Source organism: Canis lupus, chromosome 20 (assembly GCF_011100685.1).
Source record: "Canis lupus familiaris isolate Mischka breed German Shepherd chromosome 20, alternate assembly UU_Cfam_GSD_1.0, whole genome shotgun sequence".
In the NCBI taxonomy this organism is placed as follows: Eukaryota; Metazoa; Chordata; class Mammalia; order Carnivora; family Canidae; genus Canis; species Canis lupus.
The window spans coordinates 2,098,201-2,121,226 of NC_049241.1; the positions used below are offsets into that span (position 1 = coordinate 2,098,201).

General features: G+C 52.5%; 1 protein-coding gene across 1 annotated transcript; it reads left to right on the forward strand.

Moving 5' to 3' along the window:
* The first annotated feature begins 881 nt into the window (after positions 1–881).
* Positions 882–18,809, forward strand: SEC61A1 (SEC61 translocon subunit alpha 1). Its single transcript, NM_001003315.1, is given in 12 exon segments — positions 882–990; positions 1,748–1,815; positions 4,538–4,603; positions 4,693–4,771; positions 5,720–5,851; positions 7,732–7,841; positions 8,130–8,283; positions 12,795–12,955; positions 14,178–14,375; positions 14,652–14,843; positions 15,222–15,298; positions 16,791–18,809. Coding segments are annotated over 12 exon segments (1,431 nt in total). The 5' UTR covers positions 882–983; the 3' UTR covers positions 16,978–18,809.
* The last annotated feature ends 4,217 nt before the right edge of the window (positions 18,810–23,026 follow it).

The following is a 23,026-nucleotide window of genomic DNA, read 5'->3' on the forward strand; positions in this document are numbered from 1 at the left end:
AAATCGTACTGTTTCCCCTTCACATGGGCTATGCCCCACCAAACAGGGCACCTTCCAGCACAGATCTCGGGCGGTCTCCACGCCAGGCCTTGCTCAAAAAGTCTTCCTTCCCTGGGAGCACCCTCCCCCCTCTTTTCTTGTCGCCGGAACCCGGCGAGGTCTGACACAAAAGCAACTCTTCCGGGAGGCCCTCCTGGGCTCCTCCTCCTGCTTCCCGAGCTGCCCCAGGTCTCCGACCCGCCGTCTCTCCAGGAGCTCATCCCACGGTCCGCAGACGGCAGGGACCCGGCAGGAGTCATCTCCGGCGCCCCGTGCCCGGACAGGCCTCCGGGTTTGCTGAATGACTCAACCAACGGGGCTGCTCCGCGGGCCTCACCAGCCGGCACCCGCTAGCAGCCGGGCGTTTCGGCTTTCCCCGGGCCGCTGGCTCCTGATCAAGGGAGCTCACGCTCCACCCACTGACTCAGAGTTCTAAGTTCTGGGAAGGGCACAGAAGTGACCGGGGACACCGCCTTGCTCGCGGGGCTGCCGGCTTCCGCCCTTTGCCTCAGTTTCTCCACCGGCCCGCACGCGCCCAGCCCGCAGAGCCGCGACACACGGGCCCCGGCGCTCCGCTCGGCAGCTCGGCTCAGCCGCTCACTTCCGATCCCGGCGCGCCCCGCCCGGCGCCCCGCACCCTCTTCCCGCGAGGCCCCGGGCGCCCAGGGGCATGCCGGGAGCTGTGGTCTCGGAGGCGGCGGCGGCGGCGGCGGCGGCGGCAGCGCCGCGCCACGGCCCGCAGCGCGTGGCAGGAAGCGGAAGCAGCTTGCGGCCCGCCCCCGGCTCCGCCCCGCGCCGCGCCGCGCCGCTCGCCGCGGTGCTAGCACTGACGTGTCTCTCGGCCGAGGGGAAGCTCTCCCGCGCGGGCTGGGCCGCGGGCAGCGTCGCCTCGCTTGGGACGGAGTGGAGCAGGAGCGGGACCCGGAGTCCTAGCAGCCGCCGCCATGGCGAGTGAGTTCCCCAGGCGGCCCCGGCAACGCCGGGAAGGCTCAGATCCCCCTTCCCCGCACCGGTCCGGGCGAGTGGCCACCCCTGGGCCCGCCCAGGTCCCAGCGGACTGAGGCGCCCCCCTCCTCGGGGGGGTCCCCGCGCGCCCCGGCCCTCCCTCCTCTGGGGGTCCCCGCGGCCCCGGCCCTTCCTCCTCGGGGGTCCCCGCGGCCCCGGCCCTCCCTCCTCGGGGGTCCCCACGCGCCCCGGCCCTCCCTCCTCGGGGGTCCCCACGCGCCCCGGCCCTCCCTCCTCTGGGGGTCCCCGCGGCCCCGGCCCTTCCTCCTCGGGGGTCCCGCGGCCCCGGCCCTCCCTCCTCGGGGGTCCCCGCGCGCCCCGGCCCTCCCTCCTCTGGGGGTCCCCACGCGCCCCGGCCCTCCCTCCTCTGGGGGTCCCCGCGCGCCCCGGCCCTCCCTCCTCGGGGGTCCCCACGCGCCCCGGCCCTCCCTCCTCGGGGGTCCCCACGCGCCCGGCCCTCCCTCCTGGGGGTCCCCGCGCGCCCCGGCCCTCCCTCCTCGGGGGTCCCCACGCGCCCCGGCCCTCCCTCCTCGGGGGTCCCCACGCGCCCCGGCCCTCCCTCCTGGGGGCGGGGGTCCCACACGACCCCGTGCGCGGTCTGCTCCCCGAGTCGTCCTCACCCTGGGCCGAAGGCTTCCCCAGGGACAGGGCGGGGGAAGAGTTCCTACCTGCCCTAACTCTGCTTTTGTCTCTCCCATCAAAGTCAAATTTCTGGAAGTTATCAAGCCTTTCTGTGTCATCCTGCCAGAGATTCAGAAGCCGGAGAGGAAGGTAAGTTCCCCAAATCGCTGTCCAAGAAGGTTTGGTGAAGTGTCAGGGCGCTGGAAGTTTACAGTACAATTAAACATGGCTTCCACAGGCCAGATGGAAACTTGTCTCCCATCCCTCCCTCCTGGAGTGTAGTTGTGTATACTCCTGGGCTTGTTGGAAGGTGACCTGGTTGTGTGGGAATTTCCACGAAAACCATGGTGCTTTATTTGGAGCATCTTTTGTGGCTGTTACTCCAGCAAACAAAGCCTCCAGTTCGCCCTGTCCCAGAAGTGGATCTCTGCGGTGAATGAATGAGGCCTCACAGCTTCAGGGCACCCGGATTGAGTTACCTTTACTTCTTCACCTCCAACAGCAGTGCTTCGTGGTTGGTTTTGTTTTGTTTTGTTTTTTTCCAGGGGAAGCTCTTAGTATGCATGTGCTAAAGCTACGTCACTTCATCCTGCACAAATGAATTAGGACTGTGACAGTCTCCATAAATGGTACAGAGAAAAAAGGCATTTTGTGAATGCTGCTTTTTACAGCAGACACATTAAAACATGAGAAGATAAAAATGTAGAACCTTTATCATAATTTCTGCTCCTACACTGCTACAGCCCAGGATAGTGAGTGTCGCCAATGTTAGTGAAGCTGTTAAACAACGAGGAAGTTTTATTTAGATTCTTGCATTCAAGAGAATGAATAGTAAAATATTTTTGTCTTTAGGTTTTTTTTTTCAGGCTATTCATGCATTCACATATACATACCTTACTTGACATCAATATGAACATTTATGTTCTTGAAGTCTACTTTTTTTTAAATTTATAATCATGTTGTATAAGTGCTGCACATACATGCTACCCTTGATGGACAAAATACAAAGTTGTTCCCTCCAGCCCTACCCCCAGCATAGTAGAAAGGGTACAGCTCTGTAGGTAGACGAGCCTAGGACCCAGTCATCACAAACCTCTTAATAGCTGTCTGACCTTGCCCTTGTAAGTGAGTGTGATAGATGGAGCAATGGAAGTAAGTTTAGCAGTGGCTCAGGAAGGGATTAACTCTGGAAGATATGGTTGCTGATGGTTTTAGTGGAAGAGTAGAAGTTTTTTGAGGAGAGGGAAAGGAGCTTGAGGTATAAGGAATATACAGTGCACAAAGCAGACGAGCAGCTGGGAGGGTGTTAGCTGTAGTTCTGTATTGTTAGAACCTGAAGGGTCATGGGGAGCAGGGGAAGGGCCAGCTGATTAGAAAATGTTTTGGAAGTTGGTAAAATTTAGAGTGTTTTAGAGGTTTTTGCAACAGAGGGTGTCTGGGTGGGCTAGGAGATAAGGACGGATTCAGAAGCTATTTCAAAGGTAATGTAGACAGGCCTGACATAAAGAACTTTGAAGTTTTGCTGTGAATTTGGCTGCATCCGGGAGAGGAGACTTGGTTATTAAGAAATGAGAAGTCTTATGAAAATTGGCTGCTTTTTTCCCCTATAACGAATCCTTCCAGCACAGGCCTTTGTGTTCTGGTTAGCCTGAGGTGGTGTTGCCTTCCCTTGGCCTCCTAATTCTTGGTGCCATGAGATGACAGGTGGGAAGGGGAGCATTCTCCAGAGGAAGAGGGGTTCTGGGAGCTCACCCCAGCTTCATGTGGAGCGTCTGACCCTGGGTGCCCACCGCCTCTGTGTAGCAGTCTCGCTGGGGCCTGCCTAAAGTGGCAGTCACGGAAGACCTCAACTTCTGACCAGAAAGCCAGACTGACTCAGAGCCCACGTAGACTTCAGAGTTGTCTTCCCCTCCAGTTAAAAAGTACTTTTCCAGAGCACAATTCTGTTCACTTAACGCTGTTGCTCAGAAGTATTTCTGGTATCAAAAACCCTCAGTCCGCACAATAATTACGTTGTTTTTAAGCTCTTTCAAGCCCTTCTTGTAGGATAGGCAGCAAGTAGTAGGGAAGGCAGTCATTTGTAGAGGCAGAACACCCGGAAAAGCTGCCAGTGCTACGTGGTACCAGAAGGCTCTTGGGCGAGCATTCTAGATTTTTCTGATGGCACTTGCTATCCATCTATAAAATGATGCCCAGTAGTCACCTGGCTTACCTATATACCCAAGAGATGTGAAAAGCCTTAAGTATCAGTGCTATTAGTAGGCAGTGAGTACATTAAAGGTGCAGCTCTCCTTGCCTCCCCCCACCCCCCGCCCAGTATTTTTTATTATGTTGTTTTACTCTTAATTCATAGCAAGTACACTGTCAATCCTATCACACGTTGCAAATTAGTCAACTACAGAATTGCAAGGTTTTATCAACTTCAAAACCTTTTTGAATGAGAAGTGATCATTTCCTGATTGTAAGGACTGGTCTGGGTTAGGAATTCCTTGCTGTTGCAACATTGTTTGATCTGGGGTCTGATCCCAAACTGTTAGTGCTGGTGGTTAAGAGCACAGGGCTTGCTCTCAAAATTCATTTCAGCTGTGGGATTTGGGAAACATTAGCTTTCCTAAGACTCTCTCTTATTGTAAAGATAATACTGTGTGATACGAGGATCCAGTGAGATGGTACATGTGAAGGTCTCTGCTTAACTGCCTTGTGTGTAGAAAGCATGCAATACACGGATTTAGGTTTCAGTGCTTGTTTTTGGTGCATGGTTTGGCGTGTTCAAGGCTCACTTCTCTGGTGAACAGAGAAAGGGGTCCGATTCATCATTTCTGTTAATTTGCTAATGTAAATAACTGCCTTAATGTATTCTCTTCCACTGTAGATTCAGTTTAAGGAGAAAGTGCTATGGACTGCAATCACCCTCTTTATATTCTTAGTATGCTGCCAGGTAAGCACAGTTCCCCTTCCAGAATTGGGGGGGGGATGAGAGCAGGCTGGAGGTAAATATGCTGACTCTTTTTCTCTGCTTGTTTCTAGATCCCCCTGTTTGGTATCATGTCTTCAGATTCAGCTGACCCTTTCTACTGGATGAGAGTGATTCTGGCCTCTAACAGAGGTAGGACTCTGGCCATCCGCACCTCTCTGCAATGTGGATTTGACTGGCCTCCTTCAGTTAAATTACAGGCTTTGGCTTTATGTGGAATTCAGAGAGTCTTAGGGAAGAAAGTTCGTGTGCTGTGCTGAATAGCCTGAGCAGATGCCCAATTCATATCATCACATTCAGAATTGCATTTATTGTAACACAAAACCTGTAATAACAAGATAAGTCTAGGTTGTAGAGGATAAAAAGAACATGGAAAAACTAGAATGTTTTTTAAACAACTGAAATGATGACATTTGTATGGATCTTTCTCCTGTTTGGATAACATTCTTTAGAATGTGTGATTTATTTCCAAACCACATCTTTTTCATATCTATAGCTTATGTATACATGTCAAAAAAAATACATAACGATGTTTTGTATACTTTAACCCATTACCTATGAGGGGAGGATTTTGAATGTTTATGTTGATACTGCTTTTGATTAACTCGCTTTTTAAACATAGTTCAAATTAAGTTCTAAATCAGTTGGAAGTATAGCTCATTTTAGCATAAAGGAAATAGAGGTTTATTCACAACTAGATATAATGGTAGAGACCTTCTATCCAAACTTTGGAAATTATTTGAATGTTATCCTTTCTTATTAAGTGATGAAGAGACGAACCTTATCTCTGTAAAACCAGAATGAGTATGTTTGGACTGAATTTAAATGCAGTCATCTGTTTAAATGCCACATGATTTCCTAAACAGAGTAAGATGTTGCCTAGCAGACTGAACAGAATGAATTGAATTATACTCTAATTGTTGATATTTTGGGATTATTCTCGAAATTAAATGCTGCTGGCAAACTGAAACTAGAGTTGTATACATGGTACACTGTCAAATTTTGCCCGTTCATTTTCTTAATAATGTGTTGCTTTTCCAAGCTCATACTGGCTGTATTTTGCCTTCACCTTTCTTCAAGGCACATTGATGGAGCTGGGTATCTCTCCCATTGTCACCTCTGGCCTCATCATGCAGCTTTTGGCTGGTGCCAAAATAATTGAAGTTGGTGACACCCCAAAAGACCGAGCCCTCTTCAATGGAGCCCAAAAGTGTAAGTGAGATTTTGAATAATGTTCACATGTCTGTAGGTGAGAATTCAAATTTGCTGTCAGGTTGAGGGCATCAAAACAGGTTTTTTTGTACATGGTAACCTCCTTGGCCCACCAACCCTGTAGGTGTACTGTGGGCTGTGTTAGTGAGGGAGCACTTGGACAGGCTGGACAAGGCAGGGAGGAGGGTGTCATGGGCCTGAGATGCCGTGTGATCAAGGGGAAGGAGCAAGGCTTCGAGATCTCCCCCTCCACTAGCCACAATTTCCTTAACCACTTGAAGGACAACTTCAGAGTTGTTGTGAGAATTCTATTGAACAGTGTGTGTAAAATTTCTGTCAGTGCCTAGCATACAGTAGTTATGCAACAAGTGGTGTTTTCTCTCTTCTGGGAGTTTGAAAGGCTTCAGCTCAGGAGAAAGGGATCCTCTTGTACAGCTCTGCTATTCCCTGGCTCTGTCATTGGACAGAGTTTGATGACTGCTCTGAAGTTTCAGTCTCTTCATCTGTAAAAGTGAGGTTAATAATGGCATTTCCTTTATAGCAAATAACGTGTTACTGGTAATAGTAACCAGTCAGAATTAACCATGTGTGGCCTCTGGCTGTGAAGTGAAATGTATTAATTAGGAAATGACACTTAGAGTTGCCTAGGCAGCCATGTTTCCCTCCACACCAGCATGTTTTACAGATCTTCTGAAGGTCAGTAAGTGACCCAGTGAGAAAGACTAACTCAATTCAGACTTGTCCATTTCAGGCACAAATCAGGATTTAAAAACAGATACACGTTACTTTTCAAAAGCACAGATCAGCTACTTTCTTTTCTCTTTGGTCTTGGATGGTTTGTTGAAATTTTTGTTTTAAGACATCAGTTTTATTAGGTACTTTTTTAAAAACTCAAATGGAAACTATCTGATAGACACTTTGAAGTAAAATTGTATGTTATGTGCAAACTAAGCAGAAAAGGTGAAATTGAATCCTAAATCCATCTAGTATTGTGGAACCAGTAAAAACCTGTGGATTCCATTGTGCCAAACAAGAGAGTCTAATGAGCTACAAGAAACAAAGACACATGCAGAAAGGAAACTGTCTCTTCAGCCAGAAGAGCTTCATGGCTGAGGAAATGGGACTAGTAACTAAATTGACTGCATTGTGAGGCTTTTCCTTTAAAAGCACATTAACTTACAAGCTGGGAAGGGATCACTTCATCTCAGAGTTAATGTTCAGTGTTCTGGACCCAGACCTGGGTGATGGGTCTGAAGAAGGCCCAGCCAAGGAGCTCTCCAGAGCCCAAGCGATCTGACCAGAATTTGGGTACTACAGATCGGCACTCACCAGATCACATACGTCTGGATGTCGTCTTCCCTTGTGCCCAGACTCACCTCTCATAAGAACCAAATTAGTATGTTTCTGGGTTTTTTTTTAAAGATTTTATTTATTTACTTGACAGAGAGAACACAAGCAGGGAGGAAGGAAAAGCAGAGGGAGAGGCAGGCTCCTCGCTGAGCAGGGGGCCCAAAGCAGGGCTTGATCCTAGGACTCTGGGATCATGACCTGAGCCAAAGGCAGACACTTAACCGACTGAGCCACCCATGCATCCCAGTTAGTACATTTCAGCTCTTTGTCCTGCTGCCAGTGAAAGGAAGGTGAATTTAGGAGACGCTGAAAATGAAGAGCTTGCAGGCTAATGTTAGAAGGCATATGAGTTCTCTTGTACTTTGGCTACGGGGCTGCTGAGTGTTCCCTGACCCAGCTCCTTGTGGGCAGTGTCCATATTCATCCCCGTCATCCTCCTTTGTGCCTGGCCACAGTAGGTGTTCCATAACTGTTCTGTCCAGAACCGTGTGGCATCCCACTTGAGAACACCATTTTCTTGTGATTTCCAGTATTCGGCATGATCATTACCATCGGCCAGTCCATAGTATATGTGATGACGGGAATGTACGGAGACCCTTCTGAAATGGGTGCTGGAATCTGCCTGTTAATCACCATCCAGGTAATTGCTGCTCTGATGTATCCCCCTCACACTCAGACTTCCCCAATAACAAATCTGAGGCATGCATAAAAGAAGCATGAGAAGAAACCAGAGTACCTATGGTTGCCTTTCTGAGTTCACCAGAGGAAGGCTCTACTCTCTGAGGTCTGCTCTGCTTCTAGCATTTAGATCGGAGAAGCTCGTCAATGCAGAAGGAAGGACCCAGGCCCTTGAAGAATAGTAATACATAGTCTGTTTGGATTTCTTTTTTTTCTTTTTTTTTCCCCTTTTCATTTTAAATTTTTACAGCTCTTTGTTGCTGGCTTAATTGTCTTGCTTTTGGATGAACTTCTGCAAAAAGGGTACGGCCTGGGCTCTGGAATCTCCCTCTTCATTGCCACTAACATCTGCGAGACCATTGTTTGGAAGGCGTTCAGCCCCACCACCGTCAACACCGGCAGAGGTAAGGGCCCTGGCCTTCCCTGGGGACAGGGTTTAGTAAAAAGTACCAACATGCACAAAGCAGGAAACAAGTTCTTCTGTTCCTTAGTTTTAGGTACATCTCTTCTGATTTTTTTTTTTAATTGATGATAACATTTCTGTTTTTTTTTTTAATAAATTTTTTATTGGTGTTCAATTTGCCAACATATAGAATAACACCCAGTGTTCATCCCATCAAGAGCCCCCCTTAGTGCCCGTCACCCAGTTACCCCCACCGCCCACCCACCTCCCTTTCTATCACCCCTAGTTTGTTTCCCAGAGTTAGGAGTCTCTCATGTTCTGTCTCCCTTTCTGATATTTGTCTCCATTTCTGGTAAAAATGAGTGGGAACACTCATTTTTTCTCCTTTCACCTTTATTCCCTTTCACTATTATTTATATTCCCCAAATGAATGAGACCATATAATGTTTGTCCTTTTCCGCTTGACTTATTTCACTCAGCATAATATCCTCCAGTTCCATCCACGTCGAAGCAAATGGTGGGTATTTGTCGTTTCTAATGGCTGAGGAATATTCCATTGTATACATAAACCACATCTTCTTTATCCATCATCTTTCGATGGACACTGAGGCTCCTTCCACAGTTTGGCTATTGTGGACATTGCTGTCTTCTGATTTTCCTGGGTGAATCTGCAGTTTTTGTTTTTTAAAGTAACCTCTACAGAATTTTTTAAACATAGATAGGTTCGTGCTCATAAAGGTGTATAACTTGAATTTTTCATGTGAATATTTCGTGGACATTTGCCATGCTGGAATACATAATTATGCCTCCCTTTTCTTCAGCACAGCATGGACTTCCATTGCACAGATGAAGCAACATTTATTATAACCAGTCTTCTTGTGATGGACATTGAGGTTGATTTCACTGTTGTTGCAACAGTGAAATAGTGCACATCCTCACACGTTCATCTTTGTTGCAACAGTGAAATAGTGCACATCCTCACACGTTCATCTTTATATATCCTGGCAGTCGCTCATAGTGAATAGTTTTCTAAAAATGAATCTGGAACCAGTGCACTTGGTCATGCAAGGGACAGTTTTGGGAGAGAGGCCTGAGCTTGGAACTCACTGGGTTTAAGTCCTGAATGTTGCTGATGATAGTTTTGTGGCCTTGGGCCCATTCCTCTGACTGTGAGCCGTGGGTGCCATGATCAATGAGAAATAACATAAAATTCTATGATGCCTGGCTCAAAGTAGATGCATGTTGTATGTAAGTGTTCTATGTTATATGCCTACCAAGAAGGGGAATCTTGTTACAGGGAGTGTTTGGTATTTTTTTTTGTTTTTTTTACAGGGAGTGTTTTTAATAAAACTTTCTAAGCACTTAGGGAAGTATGATGTATTAGGAAAGGAAAATCAAGTTTTTTTCACCATGAAATATGTTATTTACTCTGAAGAGTCCCATGAGAAACCAAGGTTCATGCATATTTGAGTATTTTTATTTGAATTGAATGTTCCTGGAAATAGTCCCTAGCCCTCCAGAGACTACATGATCTCATTAGTGAGACTCAAAGTAGGTCCCTGGACAAATGAAAGCCACATGCACCCAATAGATCACAAGGAAAAGTGTAGCTTGACATAGGAAATGTCAGAAGAGCCTCAAAGAGGGGACAGGAGCAAACTTGGTTCCTCCCTGGGCACTTCCTGGAATTTTAGGAAATCCAGCACAAATTGGGAGAACCTAGAGGTTGGAAGGCAGGGTGTTTTTAGGGGTGAGTGTGAAAAGGCAGGAGGGGTCGTAGGGGTTCAGGTGTGTGAAGACAGTCATTATAACTGGCCTGGGGGCACCTTGAAGAATGAGGGATACTGGAGTGGGGGCTGGGAGACCAGGAGAGGAGGAGTCCGTAAAGGCCAAGGTGCCACCTTCTTTCAGGAGCAGGCCAGTGAGGCAGTGGGGCTTAGAGCATGGAAGGAATGATTCATCCTGGATTGAAGGGGAGTATGGGCAGACAACATAGCCCGGTAGCTGTTCCGTTGTTCAACTTTGACAAACCAGCCTTTCATGGGAAGCACAGGGCGAGGGCATGAGGAGAAAATATGAGACAAGACAAAGGAGGTGGTTTTTTTCAAGGGTGATGGAAAATCAAAGAGCAAAGTTGTTTGTGGCTTTGAAATAAAAGTGTGGCACTGTCAACTGGGAGTGTTTGGGACTGAGCCGGAGAGAAGGCATGGCCAAGAAGGCTCACGCCAAGCCATGTGTGTGGGCAGCAAGTGTTGTCATGAGAGCTGTGGGGTGAAGGAGTAGGGAAGACTGGGGTCACGATTGCTGAACCCTGGAGGAGGGCAGAGGTCCTGAAGATCACAGGGCTGAGAAGTCAGCATGGCAGCACACCTGGAACCCTGCTGCGGTGTGGCTTTGTGCACATGGAAACACGTTCGTGACCCTGACCCTCTCAGGCCTGGAGAACAGCCTGCCATTCGTTGGGCAAATGGAAGTAGCAGGGACCGTACAGGTACAGATGTGCCTCTGCCCCTGAAGTACCTCTAAGCACTCGGAAGCTCTGTCTTGTTCCCAGAGATGCAGCAGGGGTGAATTTTGAGAAACGATTATGTTAAAAATTAAGAGGAGAATTAGAGCTTAACCCTGGCATTGCCCTTCTTTTAGCAAACCCATACCCAGCACCTCTGAAGGGCCAGGGGCCATACTCAGCACTGGGAGTACGAAGTGAGCTGGATGCTCCCCATGTCAGGTGATACAGCAGGCACCACGGGGGACAGCAAGGCAGAGAGAGATGGGAATGCCGGGATGGTTGACATGGGCTTAGTCTGGGGGTTCAGGGAGACCGCCTCTCAGCCTCCACCCCCGCTCCCTGTTGGAACAAAGTCCTGCAGAGGGGAGAGAGCCTTGCAACTGGAGGTGGGGGGCGGGGGGGATGTCCCATGTGGAGGGAAGAGGCAGGTGCAGAGGCCCTGAGGTGGGAATATAGCTGGTGTTCAAGGCCAGTGTGGAATTAAAGGGGAGAGGAGTCAGAGCTGAGATTGGGGGCCTAGGGGTAGGTAGGGATGGTGCTGACAGAGGGCATGAGGGACAAATTTATCCTTCCCCAGCATCATCCTCTGTAAAGTCAGCGCTTGTCCTGGCTCCAGCTCTAAGATCCCTGAACCCTGTACACTGGGAAGACAGGACAGTACTGTCACGAGCCTGGGAGGAGGGATGAGAGGGGACTGAGGACAGCATCGGGATGAGGTGAGGAATCACAGGTGGGACAGCATGTCTCTTTCGGAGAACCCACATTCCAGAAGAGGTTGGTGGTGGTGCCCATTAGATAGTTGGCTTAAAGTGTCGTCTTGAGATAGTCCAGGAAAAGCAGCAGGTGTCATATGGTAGAAACTTGAGCCAATGCCATAGCGGGACAGCCTCAAGGCAGAACTCCCACTGCTGTTACCAGTACCCCTGTACCTGCCCTTGGAGACCTTGGCTCTAGACACGGCATTAGCCTCATGGGTGTGTGCCAGACTTCTGTCAAGAGATAGAATGTCCTGGGTTAGCAAAGATGATGCAGTAATGCAGCGCTCTTGTTTTTTGCTTTAGCTTTTTTTTGTTTAACTCAGGTGAATTTCTCCTAAATTGAGACACCTCAGGGCACCTGGGCAGCTCATTCGGTTATGCGTCTGCCTTTGTCTCAGGTCATGATCTCAGCGTCCTGGGATTGGGCCTGTGTCAGGCTCCCTGCTCAGCAGGGAGGCTACTTCTCCTTCTGCTTCTTTTGCTCTCTGTATCAAATAAATAAATCTTTAAAAAAAAAAAAAAATAGGGAAGAAGGAAATAAGGGAAGAACGAAAAAGAAAAAAAATTCTAGGCCTTCCTCATGCCCTGTGCTCCCCAGGGTCCTTTCACTTGTCAGCTCTGCTGCTTGCGCCTCAGGTCAAATTCCTATTCTCACTCTCTTCCTTCAGCCTCTGGTAAGCTCAGTCGGCCTCACGGCCATGGTTTTCTGGCTCTGTTACTGGCCTGCCTCCTTCCACACCCTCTCGGGGAAGGGCGTAAACTCAATTTGGATCTGCCATATGGTGGGCACACATGTGGTCCATTCTACTTGGCCATCGGTGTAGGGAGCAGAGCCCAAGCCCTGCCTTGTAAGGGGTGGCCTGCACCTTGGAGCTGCTGATGCTCGGACTGCCGAAGCGTTTCCAGGAAGAGGATGTGGCAGCGTGGAGTCCCCTCCTGGGGGAGGTCCGCTTCAACTGGAGTTCAGCAGACCCTGCCTTTATGATTTTGTAATTGCGTGTCATGCCGCATAGCTGATAGCCATTGACTCAAAGAATTAAGATCAATTAATCCAAAAGGTAGAGGAGCCCATTTCTGCAAGTTCCAATCTTTACAAAAGAAATAGAAGGGAGGAGAGAACTCTCTCCCTGTGGTTATGGTTCGTTTCTGGGAATGGTAGGACTTACTATTTTTGGCCACTAAGATCTTTAGAGCTAAATTTAGTTGTGGTTTGTTTCTTTGCCTCATGTCTTCCTTCGCCAACAGGAATGGAATTCGAAGGCGCCATCATTGCACTGTTCCATCTCCTGGCCACACGCACAGACAAGGTCCGAGCCCTTCGAGAGGCCTTCTACCGCCAGAATCTGCCCAACCTCATGAATCTGATCGCCACCATCTTTGTCTTTGCAGTGGTGATCTATTTTCAGGTGCGCCCAGATCTCAGCATGGCAACTTTTGACTGTCTGCATTGAAGTGTCATAGTGCCTTGGTGTACAGGTCCCACACCCACACCACATCTCGTACTGAAATGAGATGGAGTTTGAAGGATGCAGGTCCTATGCGAGCGGCTCAGGTGCCTCCCACTGAGTCGGGACTTGCTAGAACTAAGCGCAGTTGAGGCAGAGCTAACATTTCTGGAATTGTGTTTCTTTGGGTTGAGCCCATCAGCAGATAGAGAAACTATATTTTTAAGTTCTTAGTTCAAGAGAAATGAAAAGTAAGCAAACTGTAACACCTCGTCTCTGTCTTCCCCAAAATTTGTATCCTCATTGCAGGCAGGAACCTCATCTTGGGAAAGGCCTTCCTTTTACCTTTCAAATCATTAGTCTGTGTGTCATTTGTTTCTGAACAAGAGACCTGAACCGCTGGTAGCTTTTCTGTTGTCGAATCAATCTTTGTATTTTTTGATCAGCCACTTTGTATTCTAATATTTATTGGCAAGAAGAGACAGCAGTTGAGAGACGCTTGTTAAATGCTTGTTGGAAAGGTATTTAAACCAGGCAAATGGTTTGTCCGAGGAGCAAACAGTTCCATTCCTTTGGCTAAGACTGAGATGCCTCATTACTAACAAGCGGACTCTTTAGGGGCTTGGCAAGTATTTGCATTTGAAGCATGAAGATTTTATTTTAAATCTTAGATATTCTGAGCCCTGTTCTACACACTGGGAGTTTGTGAAAAAGACACTCTTCCTCCAGAGGTTTCAGAGGAGGAGGTTGTATTCTTAAAAAGCTTGGCTTTTCTGCTTTTGATTAGAAACCTCCTGAACAGCTATTCTGGAGTGTGAGGCAGGTGCTGTAGTGGCATCGTCTTGGGGCCACTGAAAGCATAGGCGGGGAAGCACTGCTAGGTTGGGCATGTGTCCTTCAGGCTTTTCTGTATATTCTACACAGACGTGGCTATAACATGCTGGACTTTGGGTTTTGACAAAAATGGGATGATCTCTGCTGGGCTTTGGTGCATTTTTAAGCCAGTATTTCTGGGAGCCTTCTGTTCATAGGCTCCCAGATGCAGAGATGGGTGAGGCAGACAATCAAGAGCCCTGGAACCGATGCTTGGAGCCAGCTCCCTGGCACTGTCCCCTGCTGGGCTGGGCTTCTAGGCCTTGGGCCGGATGAGGCAGTGAAAGGCATTCTCTTTTTGGCTTCTCAGGGCTTCCGTGTGGACCTGCCCATCAAGTCAGCCCGTTACCGAGGCCAGTACAACACCTACCCTATCAAGCTCTTCTACACTTCCAACATCCCCATCATCCTGCAGTCCGCCCTGGTGTCCAACCTGTACGTCATCTCCCAGATGCTGTCCGCCCGCTTCAGTGGCAACCTGCTGGTCAGCCTGCTGGGTACCTGGTCTGTAAGTATGGCTGCTTGAGGCCATCAGTTTTAGCACCTGAGCAGCTTGCATGATGTGCCTCCATGCATTTTGCTCATGACCCAGTATTTCACCCATAGATATTTTCCAGTCATACCTAGTACAAATCCAGCACGTTCAGTTCCCTTCTCGGTGAGGAACTGTACTACGGGCACTTGAGCAAAATCGTCATCTTTGTTATCTGCTCAGAGCTACTTTTGTCCTGATGCTGAGATGTTAAGAAGTGGCCCTCACAATCTTTCCGCATGTCCTTTCCAGGATACTTCTTCCGGGGGCCCAGCACGGGCGTACCCAGTGGGTGGCCTTTGCTACTACCTATCCCCTCCAGAATCTTTTGGCTCCGTGTTAGAAGACCCTGTCCATGCTGTGGTGTACATAGTGTTCATGCTCGGCTCGTGTGCGTTCTTCTCCAAAACCTGGATTGAGGTCTCGGGCTCCTCTGCCAAAGATGTAAGTATAGGTAACAGGAAGTTTCTAGAGAGGTGGTTAAACCAGGAAGGAATAGTCCTGACCCATGATTGGTCTGAGGGGTGTCATTCTAACTAACCCTCTTGCTAAGAAAGCAGGCTGTGAACACTGCAGAGGTTTCATCCTCATCACTGAACCATCAGTGGCCAAAGATAAAGCCCCGTGGTAAATTGGCGCTGGGTTCGGGAAGCTGGGGCCGCCATGTGTGGTTAGGCTTTGTCACGTGACTGCGGCACAGAGTTCCTATGTGAGCATTGGGGGTGCGGAAGAGGAAAAGCTGGGAGTGTTGAGGAGCCTTCTGCCTCCTCTTGGAGTTCAGGTTTCAGACCTAACATCATCTCCTTGGTGGGCATCATGCAGGTTGCAAAGCAGCTGAAGGAACAGCAGATGGTGATGAGGGGCCATCGAGAGACTTCCATGGTGCATGAACTCAATCGGTGAGTGCTGGCCTCCCAGTTCCCAGACTCTGCTCTGTGGTTTCCTTCCACACCAGGCCTCTGGATCTGGCTTAGGGATTTCTGTCATTAACTCCTACCCCCAGGTAACAGGATAGAAAAGACTCCCATGTCTCTAATTCTTGATGAGCTTGCTAGATGCTGGAGACAGGCTAGAAGGATAAATGCATAGTCTCTCTCCTTGAAGAGGCAGCCGCCAGGGAGTGAGAAGCAGCACACGACCGGAGAGCACAAGAGGGTGTGGGAAAAGTGTGGGCTCTGAGCCAGCCCCTGGGGCACAGGCCTCACTGCCCCCAACGCCTGTGTCCAGGGGGCTGGTGCCTGAGTGCAGAGGAGCACCGAGGCAAGGTGAGCCTAGTGAGAAGCGGCAGCACCCAGGATCCCTTGAGGAGCTCATTGCTACAGGCAGACCCATCAGAAGGAGAGGAGGCTGACTGCCGAGAGGCTGCTGTGGGAGTCGGGGATGGGGGGTGTCCCCAGTGCCACAGGAACTTGGGACGCAGAGAAGAGGCTGGCCAAAGCACTTGGTGAACAGCTAGGTGTCAGGGTATGGGGGAGGAGAAAGCTCCAGGCTGGGCCCTGGGGTGTTCATGTAGCACTTGGCCGTCTGCACCTCCTTTTCGCTTATCGTGGAGCTGCCTCTTGGGCAGCGGGGGTGCCAGTACTAAGTATCTCAAGCTTTTCAAGCCATCAGCCCCTGTCGTGACTATTTGTTTCCTCCACTGCCACTGGGAAGCAGCCACAGACAGTACACACACGAATGAAGGAGGCTGTGTTCCCATAAAACTGTTGACCAGGTCAGATGGCAGACCAGGCTTGTCTGCCTCACCTAAAGGAAGCAGCCAAGGGAAAAGCCAGTGTTGCAAGTTTTAGGTGGTTTTCAGATCTCTAGCAGGGGCATTAGGCAATTTCATTCAGTTTCTTCATAAGATTCCTCTGAGGCCTCTAGATTTATACCACCTCCAGTTGTAATAGATTGCAAACCACTTAGAAAATTTTAAATTTTCTACTAGCCACAGAAAAAAGGTAGAGAGAGATCTGAAACTAACATTGTATGTAGGTTATATCTTAAAAAGAAAGTAATAAGAAACTGATTGAATTAAATTTAATGATCATATTTTATTTAAATCAACATGTTTAGAATGTCATTTTAACTTGCAGATGACATAAGATAAAACATAATGAGGTATTTTGCATTCTTGTCTTCAAAACCTCATGTGATGTGTTCAGCATCTTGGTCTGGACTAGTCCCATTCGATTAGCCACGTGTAGCTCACGTGGCATTTACTGGACAGCACAGCCCTAGTCTAGGCCATCGAAGTGTAGGTGCAGGTGTAGGGAGGTAGCAGAGTGACTTTGGAGTCAGGTTCCTAATAAGCGGCGGGCATATCGGATGGCCCAGCCCCTTCCCATCGCCAGGCCGGGGGACGGGTCTGCATGGTGGCCCGTGGCTGATGGGTCCCCTGCTCCCCAGGTACATCCCCACAGCTGCAGCCTTCGGTGGGCTGTGCATCGGGGCCCTCTCCGTCCTGGCCGACTTCCTGGGCGCCATTGGGTCTGGAACCGGGATCCTGCTGGCAGTCACAATCATCTACCAGTACTTTGAAATCTTCGTAAAGGAGCAGAGCGAGGTCGGCAGCATGGGCGCCCTTCTGTTCTGAGCCAAGTCTCCCTGGACCAAGGAGAGGGGCCCTGCATGGAATTGCAAGGGAGGGGAACAACGACACCTCACTGTGGGGTGCTCATCGCAGGGAGTGCTGCCGTGGCACCGGGACTTTTAATAATGTTTTTGAATTTCATATTCTTTCATTCCACTTTGTAAAGTGCTAGAATTTTTCAAGTTTGAAATTTTGCTTTTTATTCTGGCATTGGCAAAAAAGAACAGTAGAAGAGAGATTTTCTTGAGCTGACTGCCAGAGGTGGGGATGGTAAATGTCCCCAAGTGTCCCTGTAACTTTTGTTTTAACCTTTGCACCTGCTCAGTGCCGGAGGCGGCTGCAGTGGTCTGAGCTGTTCCCCCACCAAGGGGATGTCTTTTTGGTTAAAAGCACAAACCTCGTGGCAGTGTCTCCATCGTGGCCATAGGGCACGAGGCTAAGAGCAAATCATGTTTTCTGGTGGACGTGGGGGACTCGGTCATGAGTCCCTGTCACAATCAGGGCTAAGAATATCTGGCTTCAAACTGTTTCTCTGGAAGACACTATTGTTTTCCCTTTTATAAGTAGTTTTTTTAGGAGCAAGCCTCTTCCAAGAGAAAGGGATGAGTTTTCCAGAAGACCCTACTGGGCCATCTGTTGATTTTTCTGCATGTGCCTGTTGGCTGTTGTCGTTGATTATTCTGGTCGGGCTTTGAGGCTGAAAAGCATGGAGTTAGCTTGGCTCCCCCATGTCTGTCTGTAATCGGTTTGCGTCCTCTGAGCGAGTGAGCGAGGCCAGGCTTTGCCAGCCTAATAGAGGTGCGCTCGGCCAAGCCCAGTGGACATTGTATGGAGGAGCCTTGAAATGATGTGTGTCTGTCCAGTCCTTCTGGTTGTCGCTGGACGGGCCTCCCACTAGCCCCTGGAGGGAAAGACGGCAGCCTAGCTTTCACAGGTCACCGCTACCTCCCAGGCTGAGAACTTCCCATCGTGTTTTTAGCACTTTTTTTTATCGTGCCTACAACCCAAATGCAGGTAAAGTAAATGACCAGATGCCACCCGTCTCCTCTCAACTTCCACCAGAACCGCCCCGCAGAGAGGAGGGTGCAGGCCCCAGATCCGTGGTGAAATCTGGGTCAGAAAGCTTAGGTTTTTGTTTTGTTTTTAGTAAGTTGCTCCAGTGTTTGATATGAAAAGACTCATGATTGTATCTAAAGTGAATTGTGTGTTTGTAGTATCGAGACCTAGGTTGTAGGCATCAGAACCTTTCCTGAGGCCTGTCGGGAGGCTCCTTGGGGGACAGGCAGTGCTGGGCAGCAGGGACAGCAGTCGGGCGTTGTGAGCCTGAGGAGTTCTCCTTGGAGGATGCCCCAGTTCTAAGCAGGGAGCACCTGGGACCCCACCAGCAGCAGGCACACAGTGGCCTTTAAAGCACAGAGCCACAGTCACCACTCCATAGCGGCAGCAAAGCTGGCACCACCTAAGTCCGACTTCCTAGGACACCTCACTAGCAGCGCTAACCAGGAAACAGACCCACCCACCAAGGGCAAGAAGCGACCCGCCTACAGCCCCCCCAGCAAGTCAGCAGCAGAAGCAGGCTGGGCCCGACAGGTCTGTCGACCCCCCTCCAGTCCAGGGCACTCCACCAGCTAGCTCACACGTGGCCTTGTCAGACCCAGTCCTGAGCGAGACTCACTGCCTCCCTGCAGCACCGGCGGTGGGGCTCCGCATGGTCCGTGGTCCGTGACCGCGGTGGGGGGGCTGACCCCAGCTTCCAGGGGACTGTCACTGTGGATGCCAAAACGGCATAACTGAGTGAAGGTGAATAAGTGACAAATAAAGGAAACTGTTTACGAGCCATTTGGTTATGTTCTCTTGGGTCTCAGCTCCCAGGAAGGCTGGCCAGAGAAGAGCTGGGTGTCCTTCGGGCGTGTGTGGGGCGTGATCAAGCCCTGGCCTCACCTGGGTGCAAGGTCCTCCTCACAAAGGCATTTTGTCCTGGTGGTGGGGTCAGCTGCGTGCCCAGAGTCTTAGTGAAGGGAAACTTGGGGGCCAGGCTGGGCTGGGCTGGCGTGCAGGCCGCCCTGAGGCCTTGCCAAGAACGGGGGAGAGGACCGGGGTACCATTGCCCTTGGCTGTGACCTCCGGCATCCCCGTACATCCAGTCACCGGTCAGCCAGACCCATGGCTAAGCCAGGAGTGTTTCCAGCCTGCCCCAGACCCCAGCATCCTGTGGGTGGTGGCAGCAGACGGGATGGTGCTCCCCTGGAATGGGCCATGCAGAAGTCTCCCCGAGGGTCTCCACTCCAAGGGGAACAGCAGACTACGTTTCCAGGGTAACAGGAGACAAAACTCCCCTCTCACCTGAGTTTTGGAGCCAACAAGCTTGTCCCAGACAGCCTCGCCCAAATGCTCGGTCACAGCCCCAGCCAGGCGCTTCCCGGGACTCCCAGGAGACAGGTGGGCCTTCCTAGCTGGGTGGTCCAGGGGACAGCCTTAGGCTTCGTCTTAAAAAACTTCAGATTTCTGAGGTGGCCTTGGGCCGGGGCAGGACGTACCTCAGGGCCCACCAGAGGGACAGGTGTCCGAGCACTGCCGTCCCCACCAAGCCTGCACCCCCACGAGGTGTGCGGCAGGCGGCCCCGTGCCCCCTCTGGCCTGCTGGCCACCGGGACAGCTCAGACCCAGGGCAGGAGCCAGGCAAGTAGACTGCGGAATGCCCAGGCCGGCAGGAGACCCGGCGGTGATGCCCAGAAACTCAAGTCGGGAGCTCCACGCCCAGAGAAGCACCACCTCATGCTCTCGCGGCCATGACCGTGGCTTGGTCAGAAGTCCTCAGGAGCTCAGGTTCAGGGGGAGGAGGTGCTCGAGCCTCCCGTCTCTGCCCGGGAGGTGGACCGAGCCCTAGGGGGGTGGGCATGCGACCACTGTCCAAGCCAACACTCGCTGTGAACTTCACCCCCGTGCCAGGCTCTGGAGAGTCCCAGGAGCGCCCGTTATTGGCAGTGCCTACCTCACTCCCCTGCCCCAAACATTCTGGGGCTTTCCATCACCCTGCCCCAGAGCCTTTGGCCAGCACCCCTCCACATCACAACTCTCTGCATCCAGCATCCAGCATTGGGCCCCTGGGGGTGAAGGGGTCAGGAGTGGATCCTACCCTTAACAGGCTCGTGCCCTAGCACTGGTTCTGCTGCGTCTGCCAAGCCTCTGGGCTCTCCCCGGTTCCCCTCAGTGCTTGGGGTGCCTGACAAATTCCTGTTCATCCTCCAAAGACCAGCTCAGCAAAGCTAGAGACGTCTAAATGCCCATCAGAAGATAAATTGCAGCAGCTCCTCCCATGGAAGGGACTTGGGACGATGTTCCTTATATGCTGTTAGAAGAACCTCCAAGAAAACTGCCAAGCAGCAGGAAGAGCCTGTGCTACTTTCTGTGTTTAAGAAGTTGGGGTGGAGGGTGGGGCTAAAGAACGCTGTGCCCCGGAAACAGGTCTCATGAATCTGAACATAAGCCAAGCCCATCCTACACCCAGCCCTTCCACTCCTGGGTATTTACACAAGAGAGATCCAAATCTGTGCCTCTACAAAGACCTACACAAGAATGTGGGGCGCCTGGCTGGCTGTTGGGGGAGCATGAAACTCGATCTCTGGGTTGTAAGTTCAAGCCCCACATTGGGTGTAGAGATTACATTAAAAAAAAAAAAAAAAAAAGACTGTACATCACACACATTCTGTAACAACATCCACTATTTTATAAGAATATATTTGCTCAGGGGTTAACCATCTGCCTTCGGCTCAGGTCACAGTCCTGGGATCCTGGGACCAAGCCCCACATCAGGCTCCTTGCTCAACGGGGAGCCTGCTTCTCCCCCTGCCTCTGCCTGCTTCTACCCCTGCTTGTGCTGTCTCACTCTCTCTCTCAAAATCTGGGACACCAGGGTGGTTCAGCGGTTGAGCGTCTGCCTTAGGCTAAGGGTGTAATCCCGGGATCGAGTCCCGCGTCGGGCTCCCTGCAAGGAGCCTGCTTCTCCCTCTGCCTGTGTCTCTGCCTCTTCCTCTCTGTGTGTCTCTCATGAATAAATAAAATCTTTTAAAATAATGATAAATAAATTTTAAATATATTTGCTAAATATCGGAAAAGAATTAAAAATCCGACTGGCATCTTTAACATTTTTGTCTTAAAAAAAAAGAAACTAGCTTATTCACAAAAGCTGGAAGGGAGGATGGGCCACACAGCCAGTAGGAGGTGAAGGGAGGGTGCGCGAGGGACCGCACAGCGGCATCCCCGGGAACCAGGACAGGACTCGGGAGCACGGGTCTGTCTGAAAGAAGCTGGTCGCAAGAGAGTGCAGACCGGCCGCCCCCGGAGCAGGCCCGCTGGGGCCACGGTGAGCATCCAGGACAGTGTCGTCTTCTCCGGTATGTCGGGGGCTAACCGGGAAGGGGCACAAGGGAACTTTCCGGGGTGACCGTAACATCTTTGATAGCGTCTGGGTTTCATTCGTCAAAAACTCGTGAGTTTTTGGCCCATTTGGGGTTAGCGCATTTCCTTGCGGACGAGTGTAACCTGAAAAGAAAAGCACCGAGACCGGACCCCCCGTGGCTGGAGGTACGCGGCGGCGTTCGGGGATGACGGCGCTGTTGGCTGCAGCTTCGGGGTGAAGAGCGGGCGAAGCGGGCTGGAGGGACGGAGGCGAGGAAGGGGGCGGCAGCGGGCAGGGCGCTCCCCGCAGCTCCCGCAACCGCGGAGGCCTGGCGCCCTTCGCCCCGTTGGGAGCCGCTGCGTGGGGTGCGCACTGGCTGGGACGCGCGGGCCGTCCGCGGAGGTCCGTGGAGCGAGGACGCGCAGGGAGACGAGCGCGCCTCAGCGGGCAGCTGCTTTGCGTCCTACACCTCGAGCCCCGAGCTGAAGGATCCGTCTAAGCACGCACCGGCACTTATGCAGGCGCGGGTCTCGCAGGGCGGCGGCGGCGGCGGCGGCGGGCGCGTCTGGCCGCGCGGGGGCGCTGCGGCTCCGCAGTCCGGGCGAGGCCCCGCGGACCCCGGGGAGCCCCAGGGACGACGGCTGGCGCTGGCCCCGCTGCCGCCCACCGGATGGGCCGCGGCTGGCCCGTCGCCCCCGCCCGCTCCCCCGGCCTGCCGGGCGCTGGCCTCGCCCTGCGCGCCCGTCACCTCCTCTGGGCGGCCCTCGGCGCCTGCCAGCAGCGTGAACCGAGCGTCCGAGCGTCCGGCCCCTCCCCTCCGCAGGCACCTCCCGGGGCGCCGGGGTGGCGGGAGGGCAGGGCAGTCGCCGGATGCGGCCCCGGGGCCATGGGGACCCAGGGCAGGGCTCTGCGTGGGCGGCCGCGGCTGGGACCGTGCGGGAGCCGGGGCCGGGGTCGGGGTCACAGCCGCGGCCGCCGCCCCCCAACCCGCCGCGGGGTCCCCGCCGACGCGCGCTCGCGGCGAGCAGCCGGGGCGGGAGCGCGGCGCGCTGGGCCCGCGGCAGGTGGCCCCTCCCCTCCCCTCCGCCCCCTTCCCCCTTCCCTCCCCCCGCCCCGCCCCGCCCCGCCCCGCCGCGCCGCGCCGCTGCCCGCGTCCCCATTAATCACGCGGCGCTGACGGCGCCGATGTGCGCGCGGGCGGGGGCGGGGACGGGGACGGGGACGGGGACGGGGACGCGGACGGCGGGTGACGGAGCGGGCAATCGGCGGGCGCCCATCGGCCCATCTTATCGCGCCGGCCCAGCCGCCGCCCGCCGCGCGCCGCCCATTGATCGCGCGGGCCGGGGCCGGGGGTCAGCGCGGGCCGGGCCGGCCTGACAGCCGCATCCATCGCCGCCCAGACGCGCGCTGATGGCCGCACGGGCGGCGCGGCCGGGCCATTAATCACCGCGCCTGCCGCCGGCGACGGGGAGGGGCACGGGGAGGGGCACGGGGAGGGGCACGGGGCCGGCCGCCAGCCAGCACCCCCCGCCCCCCCGCCCCTTCCCCGCACCCGGGGCAGGCTCCCGGGGGGCCCGCCGGCAGGGGTGACTGGGCGGGGGAGGGGAGCGCCCAGCAGGCGGGACCCAGGTGGGGACGGGGACCGGAGACCGA